This window comes from Anomaloglossus baeobatrachus, chromosome 6 (assembly GCF_048569485.1).
Source record: "Anomaloglossus baeobatrachus isolate aAnoBae1 chromosome 6, aAnoBae1.hap1, whole genome shotgun sequence".
NCBI lineage: Eukaryota > Metazoa > Chordata > Amphibia > Anura > Aromobatidae > Anomaloglossus > Anomaloglossus baeobatrachus.
In genome coordinates this window covers 547,212,321-547,232,369 of record NC_134358.1, presented here as the reverse complement: position 1 = coordinate 547,232,369, position 20,049 = coordinate 547,212,321, and the positions used below count along the sequence as shown (strand labels likewise).

At 45.7% G+C, this 20,049-nt stretch overlaps 1 protein-coding gene across 3 annotated transcripts in view; it reads left to right on the top strand.

Moving 5' to 3' along the window:
- KRIT1 (KRIT1 ankyrin repeat containing) overlaps nucleotides 1-20,049 on the top strand; it is a 68,132-nt gene that overhangs the window by 34,767 nt on the left and 13,316 nt on the right. For all 3 annotated transcript variants that reach the window (XM_075315638.1, XM_075315636.1, XM_075315637.1), the window contains exons 9-17: nucleotides 1,108-1,251; nucleotides 6,655-6,811; nucleotides 7,270-7,377; nucleotides 8,703-8,859; nucleotides 10,303-10,454; nucleotides 12,131-12,297; nucleotides 12,521-12,608; nucleotides 14,063-14,269; nucleotides 16,380-16,496. In XM_075315638.1, the coding sequence (XP_075171753.1) occupies nucleotides 1,108-1,251; nucleotides 6,655-6,811; nucleotides 7,270-7,377; nucleotides 8,703-8,859; nucleotides 10,303-10,454; nucleotides 12,131-12,297; nucleotides 12,521-12,608; nucleotides 14,063-14,269; nucleotides 16,380-16,496 (1,297 nt within the window). The remainder of the gene's footprint in view (nucleotides 1-1,107; nucleotides 1,252-6,654; nucleotides 6,812-7,269; nucleotides 7,378-8,702; nucleotides 8,860-10,302; nucleotides 10,455-12,130; nucleotides 12,298-12,520; nucleotides 12,609-14,062; nucleotides 14,270-16,379; nucleotides 16,497-20,049) is intronic.

Sequence of the window (20,049 nt, the reverse complement as noted above, 5' to 3'; positions counted from 1 at the left end):
CTGCATACCTTTTCAAAGCACTACCAAGTGCATGCTCATGCTTCGGCAGATGCGAGCTTGGGCAGACGCATCCTTCAGGCGGCTGTCGCCCATTTGTGAAGTTAGGCTCCGCCTACTTCTTAGTTTTTCTGTTTATTCTCACCCATGGACTGCTTTGAGACGTCCCATTGTCTGGGTCTCCCATAGGAACGATAAAGAAAAAGAGAATTTTGTTTACTTACCATAAATTCTTTTTCTTATAGTTCCGTATTGGGAGACCCAGCACAATCCATGTTGCCTGTTGGCAATTTCTTGTTCCGCGTGTTATCACCGGCTGTTGTCGTGGACAGAGTCTCCGGTTGTTCCGGTTCTTGCTCTGTTTTTACTTGTGGGTGGCTATTCTCCTTCAGCTTTTGCACTAAACTGGCTAGATCTGGTTCTCCAGGGGGTGTATAAGCTCAGAGGGAGGAGCTACACTTTTGAGTGTAGTACTTTGTGTGTCCTCCGGAGGCAGAAGCTATACACCCATTGTCTGGGACTCCCAATACGGAACTATAAGAAAAAGAATTTACGGTAAGTAAACAAAATTCTCTTTTTTATCAAAATCATCATTTTTAATGAAAATGAGAAATTTGGCCATTTTTAAACTGGCCCCTCAATCTATTTCATACTTCCTGTTTCAGGAAATGCACATGTACATTAGCCACAATGTACTGACTCTGACCCTATAGTTTGTTTTGACGTGTCTAATGAGCGTGTGCAAAAGTCATTAAGTGGAGCTGAAGCGGCTGTGATATCACCTATTATAATTGGCGGATACTGTGTTATCAGTCATTCTAATCCTGCCTTTGCTGATAGGAAAACTGCTGAAAACTCTTCCTGAAAAGAGAGGAAATAAATCCCAGTGACCAATGTGAAAATTGCAAGATTACTAATATTTTTTCACAATAAGGTCATATGTAGAAAAAAAAAAGAAAACTTTGCAAAAAAATAAGCAATCAGAGATCTTGAAAATGTAAATATAAATAAATATTGGGATATGAATAATTTGACAAACTTTTCATTCTACGATGATTAGACTACTGGCAATTTTACTCCTAATCTGCAATTACTGGATTTGTTCACTAGGGAGCGCCAGTGGGTTGACGACTTTCCACTGCACCGCAGTGCCTGCGAAGGGGACAGCACCTTGCTGAGCAAACTACTAGAAGAAGGATTTTCCGTCAACCAGCTGGACAATGACCAGTGGGCACCCATACATTACGCATGCTGGTGAGCAACTTCCATAAATAATTTATTCAATACTTTCCTAAAACAGCGCCGCACCTGATCGCAGGTTGCGTGTGGTATTGCAGCTCAGATCCATTTCTTTAAGTGATCTGCAATACCAGGAATAACCCATACACAGGTGTGGCGCTGCTTCTTGCAGAAATCAACCCTGTTTTCTCTGTTGGTTAATTGGGAGACACAGAGACATGAGGATAGTCTGCTGCCACCTGGAGGCTGACACTGATATTACATAGCATAAGGCTAGGTTCACACTTCCGTTAAATTGTATCAGTCACAATCCGCGGCTCTGGTAAACAACGGAGAATCCGTTTAGCGGATTCCGTTGTTCCCATAGACTTGTATGAGCGGCGGATTGTGACTGATGATGCTGAGTTACATCCTCCGCCCGACTGATCAGTCGTGGAACGACTGACCGCCGGGCAGAAGGAACGCAGCCTGAAACGTTTTTTGAGCAGCGCAATCCGTAGGATTTCGCTGCGCATGCTCACTCTGGCTGCCTGCACATGTAACCAGGATACACATCGGGTTACTAAGCAATGCGCTTTGGTTAGTTACCTGATATTTACCCTGGTTACGTGTGCAGGGAGCCAGCGCTAAGCGGTGTAAGCTGGTAACCAAGGTAAATATCGGGTAACCAAGCAAAGTGCTTTGCTTACCCGATATTTAGCCTGGCTACGTGTGCAGGGAGGCCGACACTTCCCTGCTCGGCTCCGCCCCTCCCGCACTCCGCATGTGTACACATACACACACACACCTACCTGTCCCCAGCCATGCAGACCGCAGCACTGACGTCCTCAGCGCCACAGCCCCGCTCAGCTCCACCCCCCTCGCGCTCCGCCCCCCGCACACAACGGAGTCCGACAATAAATTCTCTTCTTTGTCATCCATGTACAACGCATCAGTCATATGCGTCAAACAACGCATGTGACTGATGCAAAACAACGGAAATGTGAAACTAGCCTACGAAAACTAGCTCTTTTTCTCGAGGGTCTGTGCCAAACTCATTTGAAATGTTGTTAATCTTTTTTCTTTTCTTTCATTCTTTGTCTTCTGGGTAGCAGAGTGTAATTGTGTCCCCCGTTTCACCCACATGGTGGCAAACAGTACAGTCTGTGCCTTTCAGTCTGTATCCTCTCACGTCGGTTCGGCGGGATCTTGAGTAGGTAGGGAGCGGTGGTCCAGAAGACTCATGCCCATTCGCTCCACATTGCGTGCATGGAGTAGAAGACGGCACGGTCTTCCCCCTCTTTCTTGCCTCTCCTTCTCCTCCTAAATTCCTGCTGTATGTCAGGTACGGGGATAGAGAGGGTGGGGGGGGGGCAAGGTACCTGGCTGCTGGTTGCAACGCAGTGTTGGGGGAGTTGTGTAGCGGCATTGATAGACTCTCCAGGTTTGGTGGCTGTGATTGCACTCCCATTTGTTGGTGCATGACTCCCACCCGTCAGTTGCCTGTCTCGCCTGACTGACCAGCACTGCTCTGCCTGGCCCCTCGTGTCCTTTGCCCTGCTCCTTCTGGTCCAGCCTCAGCTCCTTCCGGCGGTGGCACCTCGTCTGTTCACTTGGATTTGATGTCTCACCATGGGTTCTGCTTTGAAGTCTCCCTTTTGACAGCAGGCTCAATGGATCGTGGTCTGGGTAGAACTGTTTCTGCTTGGTGGCTGATACTCTGCTTCTCAGCCGCGTCCCTTCTCTAGCTATAGGATGTCCGAATCTAGAGATTGCACTTATTATGCATGTGCTGTGTGTGGTAATAAGTCTTCTGGCCATTCTATCTTCTGTTGTGATGCCTGTACTCCTCCCTCCTTGCAGATGCCTGCCCTGAAGAGACCCCAGTGGAGTCAGACGAAAGAACGTCTCCCCTTCTCTGGGCTCGAGATTTTCCTCAAGCTGTCGCAGCACTATCTAGGGTGTCTGAGACCCTGGTTACTTCTGTGGATTGACCCCGTGTGACTTCAGCCACCCAAGGAGCTCTGGCCGACTCTGGTAGCGAGTCAGACCCTCCAGTTCACCTAATGAAGCAGGGTTTTTTTTTAGGAGAGGCAAGCGTATGCTGAAATCCTTTGCGGATTGCAGAGAGCCCGGGAACCCATGGACAAACAATTTCAGAAGTCGCATGGAGGTGTTGTACTCTTTCCCAGCTGTGCTGGTAGTATCTTGGTCCACTCCACTCCTGTATCCCCCCACTATAGAACCACTAACTTGCCCCTTGGTGAGGTGGCTGCATTGAAGGATCTTATAGACAAATGCATTGAGTCTGTGGCTAAGTCCGCCTTTCAGGCGGGTTCCTTTATCCGGCCTTCTTTGCCACTTGGGTGGCTAAGGCCGTGTCAGCTTCGGCTATTCACCCACCTCTTAGCTAGTTCGCAAGAGCTAGAATTGGCTGAAATAGTGGACTAGATCATGCGGTCAGCTAAATATTTATATTCTGCATCCGTTGATGTGGTCTAGAGGGCCGATTTGGCTTCAAAGAAGTCTCTCATGAGACTGCCTTTTCAGGGGTCTCACCTCTTTGGTTCCAAGGTGGATAAGATCATTGCAGATGCTACGGGCTGTAAGTGTACTCTTCAGCCTGAGGGGAAGACCAGCTGGCCATTTTGGAGGCACTTTGTGGGTCCATCCCTTTTACCTAGCTCCAGAGGTACACACTCGCCAGGGTAGATCCTGTGCATCTCAGGGAGCTAGAAAAGCTCCCTTTACATTTGTGCCCGCTGTACCTCCTTCTGGACCCGAAGGCAAGGCCTCCAGTCCTCAAAGCATTTGAAAGGTTGAGGCATATCAGGCAGCTCCCACTAGGAAATACTTCCTGGGTGTGTGGTCGCCTCCTTATTTTTCAGGTAGTATGGTTGTGGGTCATCATCGACCTTTGTGTCAGTCATTATTTTCAGGTTACAGTATAGAGTTCTCGTCCATTTCGTGAGACCGATATTCCAGGTCCCGTCCCAGAGCGTAAGATCCGGTAATCACTGGGGGCTATAGCTTCCCTGCTTCAGGCACGGGTCATTGTAAGGGTCCCCCCTTAGAATGGTTCAGAATTTGTATTCAAATCTTTTCGTTATCCCCAAGAAGAGCGGTTCAGTGCGGCCCATTCTGTATCTAAAGTGTCTAAACAGGTGGGTGCAGTTAAAGCATTTCAAGATGAAGTTTCTCTGTTCTATTTTTGCATCCATAGAAAACGGCAAGTTTCTATCATCAATTGATATTCCGGACTCTTACCTGCATGTGCTGATATTTTCGGCTCTTCGGCGGTACCAGCAGTTTGAGATCAGCCAGGATCATATCAGCTTACTGCTCTATCTTTCAGGTTAGCCTCATTGCCCAGAATGTTTACGAATATTCTGGCACCAATTGTGGCGTTCCTCCTCTCCAGTGGTATAGTAGTGATACTCTATCTGGATGACATTCTGGTCAGCTCTCACCCAATCTCAGAATTTAGAGAGCTTGCAAATCCTTTCACGCACCCTAGACCAGTTCGGGTGGATTATCAACCAGACAAAATCCACACTAAGTCCCACTCAGAAGCTTCTCTTTCTGGGCGTGTTCTTCAACATGTCTCGAGGGTCTGTCTTTCTTCCAGAGGAAAAGATGGTTCTGCATTTCTCCAGCCAGACGTCCAGGCAAGCATTTTCTCCGGTCCTATATGAGGGTTTTAGGTCGCATGTTGGCATCATGCAAAGCGGTCCCTTTTGGGCAGTTCCATTCAAGCCAATTGCACAACACTCTTCTAGAGAACTAAGGTTGTTAGAGTCCCCAGATCAGCCTATTCGCCATCTACTTCAATGCCGTCTGACCCTCTGGTGGTGGTTGGGTTGGCTTCCTTTCCGCTGTTTCAAGGTCGCTCCTTTCGCCCCAATCAATGGCAGATTCTGACCATAGATGCCAATTTCTCCAGATAGGAGGCAGTTTTTCACCGCATCTCAACACAAGGAATGTAGAACTGTCAGGAGAAGCTTTTAGAGCTCAGGGTGATCCATCGAGCTCTTCTTCATTGGCATCATCTACTTCAAGGGCTACCAATCAGGATTCACTCAGACAATGCCACAGTTGTAGCATATATCAACCATCATGGAGGGGGAGGGGGCAAGAAGTCATTCTGCCATGTTGGAGGTGACAAAGATTCTGGAGTTGGCAGAAGACAGGATTCTTCTGACATTTTCAGGGTAGACAATTAAACGGTGGACTTCCTCAGCCATCAGTAGATAGACCTGGGAGAGTGGGCCTTTCACCCAAAAGTGCTCAGTCAGATTTGCCTTCATTGATGGCTTCCAGGCTAAACCACAAAGTGCCAAGGTTTTTTACAAGATCTCAAGACCCTAGGAGGTTGGTGTCATCACTCTTCTCACTTCCAAACCTCTTCCTCTTCTTCCCAGGCCTCTCAAGAAGATCAGAGAGACAAGAGACTGCACAGTCAAGTTGTGGTTAGGGCCGTACATTATTATTTGTTGGCCACCACCTACTTTAGATGGTCCGATCCCTTGTTTGTTCTACCAAATGGGCCCCGCAAGGGTCAGGCTGTTTCCAAAGCAGCTATTTCTCGCTGGATCAAAGCAACCATTGTCCAGGCTTATACATTAAAGAACATGGCTCCCCATTTAGAATCAGGGCGCATTCTACTCGGGCAGTGGGCACTTCCTGGGTGGTTTCTCATCAGGCCTCAGCCCTAAAGCATCTAGCTGGGCATCAATACATACCTTTTTGAAATTTTCCAGGGTCCATACCTTTGCTTCTGCAGATACAAGCTTGAGTAGGAAGATTGCACAGGCAGCAGTTGCTCAAGTTTCCACCAGTAAGTTCTGTGATTTCAACAGAATATTTATCTTTTTGACCTTTCCCACCTCAAGGACATCTTTTAGACGTCCCATGATTTTGTGTCCCCCAATGAAGTGACTGAGAAATGTAGATTTTTGGTACTCACAGTAAAATCTGTTTCTTGTTAGTCATCATTGGGGGACACAGCTCCCTTTTATATGTTTTTATGTTGTACGTTAGGGTAATTTCTTTTCCTTATGCTTTATTTCTTTTTCTGTTTGCTTCTTCTACTGCTTTCGTACTTAATAGAGGAGGTCAGTGACCAAATTATGGAGAGGAGATAGTTTTCTTATGCTATGTAATATCAGTGTCAGCCTCCAGGTGGCAGCAAAATATTCCCATGGTTCTGTGTCCCCCCCCATGAAGACTAATGAGAAACAGATTTTACGGTGAGTACCAAAAATCTACATATTGGAATCCTGTACTCTTTTATCCAGTTTATCTTTAACACTAAAAGTCCCAGAAATTTCGAGCTCCATAGGGTTCCAATGCTAGAAATGTTAAATGACCCCTCTCTGGGACTTAAGGACTTGATTACTCCACCTCAGTGATTAATTCTCCATCTTTGTTCTTGACAAGGTATGGGAAGGTGGAGGCGACCAGCATGTTACTGGACAATGGGAAATGCAACCCAAACCTGCTGAACGGACAGCTGAGCTCACCACTTCACTTCGCAGCCGGAGGCGGCCATGCTGAAATTGTCCAGATTCTCCTCAATCACCCAGAGACAGACCGGGTAATTGGCAGAAGAAAATGCCCCAAATTTTGGTCACTTGTTTCATTCTTTTCTTTACACCGTTTACCGTACGACAGGTTAAATAATTTTATATTCTCATGTATTGGACTGTATAGAAAAAGCAACAAAGGTTTCGGCTGTATAATACAGCCAGCATCTGTAGTTTATGGCGCAGGCTCAGCTTCTGAGCCTACTCTGGATATCCCCTGCGCCCATATGACAAATGGGTTAAGGAGCAAATAACTGCTCTGTTTATTCTAGCATAAAAAAAATCTCCACTGACATGGCAATGACCTAAAATACTCTGTGCTGCTGTGAGCTTTCTAATATGGTTGAACTAGTTTTTAATTTTGCCTTACAATTACGAATGGGCTATAATGGAGCACTGATACGCACCGATGGTGCTGACACCTGGGATTACATGTATTTTAATGTTCACTTGAATGTTTTTTTTTCAGCATATAACAGACCAACAAGGAAGATCCCCCTTGGATATATGTGAAGAAAACAAGCAGAATAAATGGGAGGAGACGACCGAGCTGCTGAAGAATTCCCTTAATAAGCCTGTATGTTTGAAAGGGATAAAAAAAAGAGTAAATTATTGGAATTACCCAGTGTTTAGAAACTTTTATTTTTAATGTATATTTCTTGTTAATTTGGCTACTAAACCAATATTTATAGGACCCCTGTGTGTTGCTACAACTTGCTGTATACAGATTTATACATTGTGGTGAATAAGAAATCTGTCTTCGGTGAGCGCCCCCTAGTGGTGGCTGCCGATGGACAGACTTTCAGCTTCTAATATGTGTGCATTATATCTTGGGAGTATATTATTTCTGAGATTCTGGAGCAGACAACTATCCGCTGTGTCAGGCTCATCAGTGCAAGCTTTATTGTAGATATTGTGCACTGTGATAAATCACATACTACCTTCATATAAAGCATTTTGAGGTGCTGTTCATATTATGTTTGAGGCCTGTGTTAGGTGTATCAGGATAGCTCCCAACATATTCACAGGGCTCCAGAAAATGTTCCTTTCTCATCTTTTGGGCTAGAATAAGTTTAAAAATGTTTTGTTTTAATTTTGTAATAAACTTTTTTTATATACAATATATAACATAAGGGTTTTATATCAAAACGCCATAAAGTTTACTGTACGTCATAAATTTTACAGCTGCAAAACGAAAACAATTTTTTTCCAGTATAATTTCCCAATCTAGGATTTGTCTGTCTGTCTCTGTCTCTGTCTGTCATTTTATTTTTAATTAATTTTATTATTATGATTATATATTTAATTTATTATTTTATTTTTATTTTTTATTTTATTTTATTATTTTATTTGATTATTTTATTTTTTTATTTTATTATATTTTACTATTTTTTTTATTTTTTTCATTATTTTTTTATTTTATTTTTATTTTATTATATTTTACTATATTTTTTCATTTATTTTTTTATATTTTATTTTTTTATTATATTGTATTTTATTTTTATTGTACTATTTTATTTTCTACTATATTTTTTTATTTTAGTGTGTTTTATTACAATAAAATTAAGTATATAGTAAAAAATAATGTAAATAGTAAAATAAATTAAAATGTAAAATAGCAAAAAAATACCTTATTTTATTTTTTATTTTATTTCATTATTTTTATTTTACGATATTATTATTATTTTTTTATTGTTGTTATTATTATTATTATTATTATATATGTTTTTTCTTTCTGGGACAGCTTTACAGACACATATCTATATATATCTCTATATATATTATAATGGGGTATACATTTTTTTTTTTTTTTTTTTTTTTTTTTTATCCCTATATTAACCTGGTGACCCCCAGGTATGATATGATGTAGTTCTATCTATTTGTGTTTTTCCCTCACATCAGTATGAAAAGGTTCGCATCTATCGCATGGACAGCTCGTACCGATCGGTGGAGTTGAAGCACGGAAATAACACGACGGTGCAGCAGATTATGGAGGGGATGCGGCTTTCCCAGGAGACTCAGCAGTTTTTTGCTATTTGGATCTGCTCAGAGAATATCAGTAAGGACACTGTTATATGTACACTTGTCAAGTAGGTCATATATATTATACAGTACAGACCAAAAGTTTGGACACACCATCTCATTCAAAGAGTTTTCTTTATTTTCATGACTCTAAAAATTGTAGATTCACATTGAAGACATCAAAACTATGAATGAAAACATGTGGGATGAAATACTTAAAAAAGTGTGAAACAACTGAAAATATGTCTTATATTCTAAGTTCTTCAAAGTAGCCACCTTTTGCTTTGATTACTGCTTTGCACACTCTTGGCATTCTCTTGATGAGCTTCAAGAGGTAGTCACCGGAAATGGTTTTCCAACAGTCTTGAAGGAGTTCCCAGAGATGTGTAGCACTTGTTGGCCCTTTTGCCTTCACTCTGTGGTCCAGCTCACCCCAAACTATCTCGATTGGGTTCAGGTCTGGTGACTGTGGAGACCAGGTCATCTGGCGTAGCACCCCATCACTCTCCTTCTTAGTCATATAGCCCTTACACAGCCTGGAGGTGTGTTTGTGGTCATTCTCCTGTTGAAAAATAAATGATGGTCCAACTAAACGCAAACCGGATGGAATAGCACGCCGCTGCAAGATGCTGTGGTAGCCATGCTGGTTCAGTATGCCTTCAATTGTGAATATATCCCCAACAGTGTCAGCAGCAAAGCACCCCCACACCCTCACACCTCCTCCTCCATGCTTCACGGTGGGAACCAGCCATGTAGAGTCCATCCGTTCACCTTTTCTACAAAGACACGGTGGTTGGATTCAGAGATCTCAAATTTGGACTCCTCAGACCAAAGCACAGATTTCCACTTGTCTAATGTCCATTCCTTGTGTTCTTTAGCCCAAACAAATCTCTTCTGCTTGTTGCCTGTCCTTAGCAGTGGTTTCCTAGCAGCTATTTTACCATGAAGGCTGCTGCACAAAGTCGCCTCTTAACAGTTGTTCTAGAGATGAGAAGGTGTGTCCAAACTTTTGGTCTGTACTGTGTGTGTGTGTGTATGTATATTATTTTTTATTTTTTTTTATTATTTTTTCCTTAAATGCATGCATTTGGGGCTTAGAGTCATTTTTACATTTGAATACTATTACAAATTGTGCAATGTTTGACTTCTGTTTGGCTGTAGAGTGAGTTCACTGAGCATCGATCAGTAAGCTCATTCTGATGGTCTGGAAAGGAGAGTCTATAACTCTTTTTTTATTTCACTCCTCTCAATTGATTTATGACCACAGACCACATCAAAGTTGATTGTGCAGGAAAATAAAGAGCTTGTAAAAGCCAAATGGAGCAGCATTTTTAATGAAAACCAATTCCAAGAATGATTTTTGGCCCCAAATATATGTGTTTTAAGGAATTTTAAGAAAATAAATGTATTGGCTTCAAAAATTGTTACTGGTTTATTATGGAGTCTCTGATTTCTGTACTGCGCTACGTTCATGTTTAAGGTCTACAGCTGAAGCCGTTTCACAAGCCCTTACAGCACATCAGAGACTGGGCCGAGATCGTGACTGAACTCACCAACCTGGACCCCCAGAGAGAGACCCCGCAGCTCTTCCTCCGCAGGGATGTAAAGCTACCACTGGACGTAGAGAAAAAGGTGAGAGAGAGCAGGTCTCCTCCATTCCTCGTATCGGCCGGACTCAGCGCTCTCCTATTAGGGGTAGTGGGTGCACATTCCAGATACTACGTATTTGGCCGCCCATCGAACCGTCTAGCACATATTAGGTTAGACGTGGTGGAGAACCTGCCAGAAGTCCAAAACGGTCATTAGTAATAGAGACGTTTATCATTACATTCAAAACATTGTATATGGGATCTGTTGGATCTCTATACGATTTGATTCAGTATTACTCAGTATTTTATTCCTACAGTCATATCTGAAAGTGTTGGCACCCAGAAAATTCTTCCAGAAAATGATTGGAATTACACATGTGTGTTATACACTTTTACTTCCTTTGTATGTACTGGAACTACACAAAGAGAAAAGGAAAATTGGACATAATTTCAAACAAACCCTCAAAATTGTTGGCACCTTTCCAACATTGTAGGTAAACAACTTAGTTTCAAGCATGTGATGCTCATTCACACTCACTTGTGGCAAGTAACAGGTGTGGGCAATATGAAAATCACGCATGAATCCAGATAAAAAGGGGAGAAGTTGACTGAATCTTTGCATTGTGTGTCTGTGTGTGCCACACTAAGCATGGAGAAAAGAAGAGAAGACAACTGTATGAGGACTGCAGAACCAAAATTGTTGAAAAATATCAACAATCTCAAGGTTACAAGTCCATCTCCAGAGATCTTTATGTTCCTTTGTCCACGGGGTGCAACATAATCAAGAAGTTTACCACCCATGGCGCTGTAGCTAATCTCTCTGGATGTGGACGGCAAAGAAAAACTGATGAAAGGTTGCAACGCAGGATAGTCCAGAAGGTGGATAAGCCCCAATCAAGTTCCAAAGAAATTCAAGCTGTCCTGTAGACTCAGGGGCATCACTGCCAGCGAGAACTATCCGTCCACATCTGAATTAATTGAAACGCTATGGAAGAGACACAGGAGGACCCCACTGCTGACACAGAGATATTAAAAAGCAAGACTGCAGTTTGCCAAAATGTATGTGAGTAACCAAAATCTTTCTGGGAAAGCGTCTTGTGGCCAGATGAGACCAACATTGAGCTTTTTGGTAAAGCATATCATTCTACGGTTCACCAAAAACAGAATGATGCCTACAAAGAAAAGAACACAGGACCTACAGTCACATATGGTGGAGGTCAGAGATGTTTTGCTGCCTCTGGCACTGGAGGCCCTGACTGTGTGCAAGGAATCTGAAGACTACCAAAGGATTTTGGATGGCAATGTAGTGCCCAGTTTCAGAAATCTGGGTTTGCGTCATAGGTCATGGGTTTTCTTGTAGGACAATGACCCCAAACACTTCAAGAAGCCCCCAGAAATGGATGGAAACAAAGTGCTGGAGAGTTCTGAAGTGGCAGCAATGAGTCCAAATCTAAATCTCATTGAAGCCTGTGGAGAGATCTTAAAATTGCTGTTGGGAGAAGAGAAGACTCCTTCAGATATGAGAGACCTGGAGCAGTTTATAAAGAAGAGTCCGAGATTCCAGGTGAGAGGAGTAAGAAGCTTGTGGACGGTTATAGGAACTTTATTTTCTGGAACAATTTCAAGGGTACCAACACTTTCGGCCATGACTGTATGCGTGTGGGAGCGGTAGTCAGGACCCGCAGGTCTTCTCTATGTGTTTCTTTATTGTCTTCACAGATTGAGGATCCTCTTTCCATTCTGATCCTTTTCGATGAGGCGCGATACAACCTCCTGAAAGGTTTCTACCCGGCCCCAGACGTGAAGCTGATCACTCTGGCCAGTCTCCTCCTGCAGATCGTATATGGGAACTACGAGAGCAAGAAGCACAAACAAGGATTCATGAAGTGAGTAGTCTCTGGTCACATCCAATGTTCTGCTGGTGGCTGCTCGCTCATCAGTCACAGGACCTCCACCATGCTATGTTCCCCTGCCTCTATATAGAGCTTGATGGGAGATCTAGTGGGGGTCATGAGGCAGTGATTATGGGATATCCAGAATGGTGTATACAGAGCGCAGTATTGTCAGTCATATAAGATATTATGTTTTGGGGCTTTTTTTGTTTTCCAGTGAAGAAAATTTAAAGTCTATTGTTCCAATCACCAAAGTGAAGAGTAAAGCCCCTCACTGGACCGGCCGCATCCTCCATGAGTACAAGGTGAGGCTGCGTGATGCCATCAGTCGTTGGAAATTACCTGGTAATTGTACGTTTTATCGCCTGTCATATGCGGCATTACAGATAGGCAGGGTTCCCCTATATGAGCCAGTGCAGAGAGCAAGGAGCCCACGAGTGCGGAGAGCAAGGAGCCCACGAGTGCGGAGAGCAAGGAGCCCACGAGTGCGGAGAGCAAGGAGCCCACGAGTGCGGAGAGCAAGGAGCCCGCGAGTGCGTAGAGCAAGGAGCCCGCGAGTGCGTAGAGCAAGGAGCCCGCCAGTGCGTAGAGCAAGGAGCCCGCCAGTGCGTAGAGCAAGGAACCCGCCAGTGCGTAGAGCAAGGAGCCCGCCAGTGCGTAGAGCAAGGAGCCCGCCAGTACGTAGAGCAAGGAGCCCGCCAGTGCGTAGAGCAATTGAGCCCACCAGTGCGTAGAGCAATTGAGCCCGCCAGTGCGTAGAGCAATTGAGCCCGCCAGTGCGTAGAGCAATTGAGCCCGCCAGTGCGTAGAGCAATTGAGCCCGCCAGTGCGTAGAGCAATTGAGCCCGCCAGTGCGTAGAGCAATTGAGCCCGCCAGTGCGTAGAGCAATTGAGCCCGCCAGTGCGTAGAGCAATTGAGCCCGCCAGTGCGTAGAGCAATTGAGCCCGCCAGTGCGTAGAGCAATTGAGCCCGCCAGTGCGTAGAGCAATTGAGCCCGCCAGTGCGTAGAGCAATTGAGCCCGCCAGTGCGTAGAGCAATTGAGCCCGCCAGTGCGTAGAGCAATTGAGCCCGCCAGTGCGTAGAGCAATTGAGCCCGCCAGTGCGTAGAGCAATTGAGCCCGCCAGTGCGTAGAGCAATTGAGCCCGCCAGTGCGTAGAGCAATTGAGCCCGCCAGTGCGTAGAGCAATTGAGCCCGCCAGTGCGTAGAGCAATTGAGCCCGCCAGTGCGTAGAGCAATTGAGCCCGCCAGTGCGTAGAGCAATTGAGCCCGCCAGTGCGTAGAGCAATTGAGCCCGCCAGTGCGTAGAGCAATTGAGCCCGCCAGTGCGTAGAGCAATTGAGCCCGCCAGTGCGTAGAGCAATTGAGCCCGCCAGTGCGTAGAGCAATTGAGCCCACCAGTGCGTAGAGCAATTGAGCCCACCAGTGCGTAGAGCAATTGAGCCCACCAGTGCGTAGAGCAATTGAGCCCACCAGTGCGTAGAGCAATTGAGCCCACCAGTGCGTAGAGCAATTGAGCCCACCAGTGCGTAGAGCAATTCAGCCCACCAGTGCGTACAGCAATTGAGCCCACCAGTGCGTACAGCAATTGAGCCCACCAGTGCGTACAGCAAGGGAGCCCGCCAGTGCACAGTGCAAGGTACTCGAGAGGAATCCGCCTCTCCCATGTTTATTTTTGTGACCTCATGTAATACTACATTTCGCCTGTAGTGGTCGCTGTGCTCATTCTGACCATTGTCTATATTATGTCCACTGCAGAGTCTGAGTACAAGTGAAGGGGTGAGCAAGGAAATGCACCATCTCCAGCGCATGTTCCTGCAGAACTGCTGGGATATTCCCACCTACGGAGCCGCCTTTTTCACGGGACAGATATTCACCAAGGCGACTTCCAGCAGTCACAAGGTCATCCGGGTGTATGTGGGTGTGAATAATAAAGGGCTGCACCTCCTCAACCTGGAGACCAAGGTAAATGGTGATGGAAAATGACATTGTTGGGGGCAATTCCCTAGAGCCGCAGCAAAATCTAGGAGGGTATTCCCATTCAAGACATTTATGGCATATTGATAGTGTATTAACAGTGCCCACCATAACTGTGCTAGCCACACCGTGCCCCTGTATAACAGTGTCAGCCACATAGTCTTTTCCCACTCCCATAGTAGAATCAACCAGTGTCCCCCATAACAGTGCCAGACACAGTGTCCCCTATAATAAGTGCTTATCAACATATCCCCCAAAACTATGCTAGGCACAAGGTGCCCCCCATAACTATGCCAGCCAGTGTCCCCCATAATAAGTGCCTACCACAGTGTCCCCCGTAACTGTGCCGGCCACACAGTGTCCCCCGTAACTGTGCCGGCCACACAGTGTCCCCCGTAACTGTGCCGGCCACACAGTGTCCCCCGTAACTGTGCCGGCCACACAGTGTCCTCCGTAACTGTGCCGGCCACACAGTGTCCCCCGTAACTGTGCCAATGTCCCCCATAATAAGTGCTTATCAGTGCCCCCCCCAACTATGCAAGCCAGACAATGTCCTCCATAAGTGTCTACCACTGTATACCTCATAACTGTGCCAGCCACACAGTGTTCCCTATAACTATCCTTGCCACAGTGTCCCCCATAACTGTGCCAGCCACAGTGTCCCCCATAATAAGTGCTTATCAGTGCCCCCCCAACTATGCCAGCCAGACAATGTTCCTCATAACTGTGTCCAGACAGTGTCCCCCATAATTTGTGCTTATCAAGGTGCCCCCCATAACTGTGCCGGCCACACTGCGTCCCCCAGAACTGTGCCGGCCACACTGCGTCCCCCAGAACTGTGCCGGCCACACTGCGTCCCCCAGAACTGTGCCGGCCACACTGCGTCCCCCAGAACTGTGCCGGCCACACTACGTCCCCCAGAACTGTGCCGGCCACACTGCGTCCCCCAGAACTGTGCCGGCCACACTGCGTCCCCCAGAACTGTGCCGGTCACACTGCGTTCCCCAGAACTGTGCCGGCCACAGTATACCCCATAATATGTGCTTACCAAAGTATTTTTCTACAATAGAATCAACCACCGTGTTCCACATAATACGTACCTAACACAGTATACCCATAACTGTGCCAGCCACTGTGTCCCCATAACAATGCCCATATAGTGCTCCTTATAACAGCAGCAGACACATTACTGATTGCATACCAGAGACACCTATGTAATGTTCCCCATAAGGCTGTGTGCACATGTTGCAGTTTTGTCACATTTTTTTTCTGCGCTGATTTGTCACGAAATCTGAAGGGTTTCCCAGTACCCGTGGAGTGAATGAAATTCCCAGAGTCCCATGCACACGTTGCTTATTTTTTGCTTGTGTATTTGGTGCAGATTTAAAGTTGCAGCATGTTAATAGTGTTTTTGCTGCAGATTTCACCCATATTAAAGAGAGGGCAAAAATCTGCACCAAAAAAAGCGGAAAACATTAGCAAATTTTATGTTGCGTTTTTCCTGCCGATAGATGCAGAAATGGTGCAGAAATTTTGCACCAAATATTTGTACATGTAAAGAATTTGGTGCAGAAATATTTGCACCATTTCTGCATCTCTTGGCAGGAAAATTCAGAGGCCAAAACTTGCATTTTTGCCGCACGTTTTTGGTGCAGATTTTTCCCAATCAGTAGGGGTGAAATCTGCAGCAAAACGGGGAGAGAATTGACATTCTGCAGATTTAAATCTGCAAGTAAAAGATACGCTTGCATCAGATTTGCTGGCACTAGGAAATCTTTAGGTTTTGTGACAAATCTGCACTGAAAAAATGCAACAAGTCTGCAACGTGTGCACAGAACCTAACCATGTCATCCGGTAACCGCACTCCATTCTTGACAGTCGCATCCTTTCAAACTAACTGGTCATTTTGGGGGCTGAAAATAAATCCCCTCAAGCTGTATATTCTGCCTCTCACCATTATCAGAGGCCGAAATATGTGAATTCCCCTTTTATACAGCATCTGGCCAGGTTTATCTGAAAAATTGCAGCTGGTCCTGCAGTGTACAGTGAAATTATACTACATCAAAGCCGGTTTATTTCCGTTTTTTTGTGATTTCAGGCTCTGTTAATTAGTTTAAAGTTCGGCTGCTTTAAGTGGCAGCTGGGGGACGGCGATACCTGCTTCCAGATCCACAGCATGGAGAACCGGATGAGCTTCATCGTTCACACAAAACAGGTGCGGACCCGATAGTACCAATGTAGATATAGACCCAAGGTAGATGTATGAGCTCTATACATTTTGCATTTTTTTGTTTAGTAGGTGTTGAACGTCTCCAGTTCTACACACTTCTTCAAAAAATAAGAATTTTCATGCAATTTTTTTTTTTAATTAAAATTCTATGCTTTGGTCAAAAGATGTAGGAATACTCTTTACCCACAACATATTGAAGATACAGTTATATAATCAATCTGGGCCTACAGTGCTGACTCTTAGCTTTAATTTCATCAGTTAAGCAGGTAAAAGGTCTGGAGCTGATTCCGGGTGCGGCATTTGCATGTGGAAGCTGTTACTGTGAATTCACAACATGTAGTCAGAGGAGCTCTCAGTGGAAGAGAAACCGACCAGCACTAGGCACCTTTCACACATTAGTTTTTTGCCATCAGTCACAATCTGTTGACTCGATGGATATGTCACATATTGTTGAAAAACTGATGCGACAGATCCGTTGAAATAACTGATCCGTCGCATCAGTTTTTTCAGGCCATCTGACCATGCTCAGTTAAAAAAAAGGAATCCGTCGCCGGATTCCGTCATTTGACGGATCACAACGGATCCTGTGCCCATAGGCTTCCATCATACCAAATGGACGGTGACGGATCCGTCGCTTTTTTTACGTAGACAAAAAACATTACTTTGTCCATTGTCTCCATCCAACGGATAAGCAATTTTCGATAGATCCGTCAAACGACGGATGAAACGTGAGGCCATCTGTTGCAATCCGTCACTAATACAAATCTATGAGAAAAAAACGGATCCAGCGGCATCAGTCGCCATTTTTTTTTCAAAATTCGACAGATTATGACTGATGGCAAAAAAACTGATGTGTGAAAGGGGCATTAGGCTGAAAAAAAGAAGAAATCCATCAGAGCAATTGCAGAAATATTGGGAGTGACCAAATCAACAGTTTGGTGCATTCTGCAAAAAAAAAAAAAATTTGGGAGCTCAAAAAGGCCTGGATATCCACGGAAGACAACTGTGGTGGATGATCACAGAATCCTTTCCATGGTAAAGAAAAACATTCACAACATCCCCCCAAGTGAAGAATAATCTCCAGGCAGTATATGTTTCAGTATCTAGGTCTACCATAAGGAGAAGACTTCATGAGAGCAAATACAGAGGGGTCACCACAGCAAAAATAGGAAGGCCAAATTAGATTTTGGCAAAAAATATCTAAAGAAGCCGCCCTGTTCTGGAAAAGCAGCAGAGGACAGATGAGACTAAGGCCGGAGTCACACGCTACGATATATTGGGCGATATGTCGTCGGGGTCACGTATTCCGTGACGCACATCCGGCATCATTAGAGATATCGTAGCGTGTGACAGCTACGAACGACTGTGAACGAGCAAAAATACTCACCTTATTGTTGCTCGTTGACACGTCGTTCATTTTCATAAAGTTGTTCCTCTTTCTGCGCGCCGGTTGTTCATTGTTCCCGAGGCAGCACACATCGCTCCGTGTGACACCCCGGGAACGACGAACACAGCTTACCTGCGTCCCGCCAGCAATGCGTAAGGAAGGAAGGAGGTGGGCGGGATGTTACATCCCGCTCATCTCCGCCACTTCTATTGGGCGGCCACTGTGTGACGTCGCTGTGACGCCGAACGTCCCTCCCCCTTCAGGAAGAGGATGTTCGCCGCCCACAGCGAGATCATTCGGGAGGTAAGTACATGTGACGGGGGTAAACGACTTTGTGCGCCACGGGCAACAAATTGCCCGTGACGCACAAACGATGGGGACAGGTGCGATCGCCCATGCGATCACACGATATATCGTCCCGTGTGACGCTGGCCTAAGATCAACCTGTACCAGAATGATGGAAGAAGAAAGTCTGGAGAAGGCTTGGAACGGCTCCTGAACCAAACCACAGCACGTCTTCTGTAACACATGGCAGAGGCGGTGGGATGTCCAGGCATGCAGGGCTCCCAATAGCCCTGGGGGCACTAGTGGTTTTTGATGATGTGACTGAAGACAGAAGCAGTCGGATGAATTCTGAAGTGTACAGGATGTGCTTCACAGGACAGATGGACAATGACCCAAAACATCCTGCGAAAGCAAAAGACATGGAATATTCTGCAATGGCCGAGTCATCACCAGATCTCGGCCCATCGAGCTGCATTTCACATGAAGAAGACAAAACTTAAGGCCGAAAGAGCCACAAACAATAAACAACTGAAAATAGTGTGGTAAAGGAGGCAAAGAATCACAGAGGAGGAAACCAGCGATGGTGACGTCCATGGCTTCTAGACTTCAGGCGTCATTGCTACAAAGCATTCTCTAAAAAGTATTGCAAATGGACATTTTATTGATGGTAAATTTGTCCAATTACTTTTGAGCCCCTGAAATGAGGAGCATTAGTAGGAAAATTATTGCAATACCTAAATGATTCACAGGATATTTTTTTCCACACCTTTAATAAAACCTGAAAACCTCCACTTCAATTACATCTGTTTTCATTTTTAATCCAAAATGGTGGCCTGCAGAGCTGAAATCACGAAAATTCGGTCACTGTCTAAATATTTATGTACTGCAGATACAAAGTGATGGGATATTTAATCCGGACTATTGCCACAGTTGCTCCTTTCTTTAACTTTAGTTACAATGGTTCTTTAATAAAATCAAAATGATAACAAATTATATTTCTTTTTCGCTCCTAATTGGGAGACCCAGACAGTGGGTGTATAGCTACTGCCCTCTGGAGGCCGCACAAAGAACTACACTTAAAAGTGTAAGGCCCCTCCCCTTCTGGCTATACACCCTCCCGTAGGAGTACAGATTCCTCTGTTTTAGCTTTGTGCGCAAGGAGGTCAGACACGCACGCATAGCTCCATTGTTTTTAGTCAGCAGCAGCTGCTGACTATGTCGGATGGAAGAAAAGAGGACACATATAGTGTCCCCAGCATGCTCCCTTCTCACCCCACTGTATGTCGGAGGTGTTTGTAAGGTTGAGGTACCCATTGCGGGTACGGCGGCAGGAGCCCACATGCTGATTCCTTCCCCATCCCTTTTTACAGGGCTCTGGGTGAAGTGGGATTTACTGGTCTCCAGGCACTGAGACCGTGCTCCATCTACAGCCCCTGGAGAAGATGCTGGATGGAGCGGAGTACATCAGGGACATGGCCCTGCTTCCTCAAGGTACTCTGTGTCCCCGTGCATTTGGCGCTCACACCGCAGCATGCTGGGTGTTGTAGTGCGCCGGGGGACATCAGCGCTACGGCGCTTGTGCCATGGCCTCATTCAGCTTCGCTGAAGCAGGCACACTTCTGGGAATCGGTCGCGCCGGCCGCTGGGACTGCGGCGCGGCTGGCACTTGTGGTGCGCCGGGGACTTCAGCGCGGCCCGCGCTTTTACGGCGGCCGCGCTGATAACTCGAGTCCCCGGCTTTTGCGGCCTGCTTCCGTTCGTTCCCGCCCCCGGACCTGCCAGTCAGGAGAGGGGCGGGACGCTGCCACGTCTGCGAATCGGTCACGCCGGCCGCTGGGACTGCGGCGCGGCTGGCACTTGTGGTGC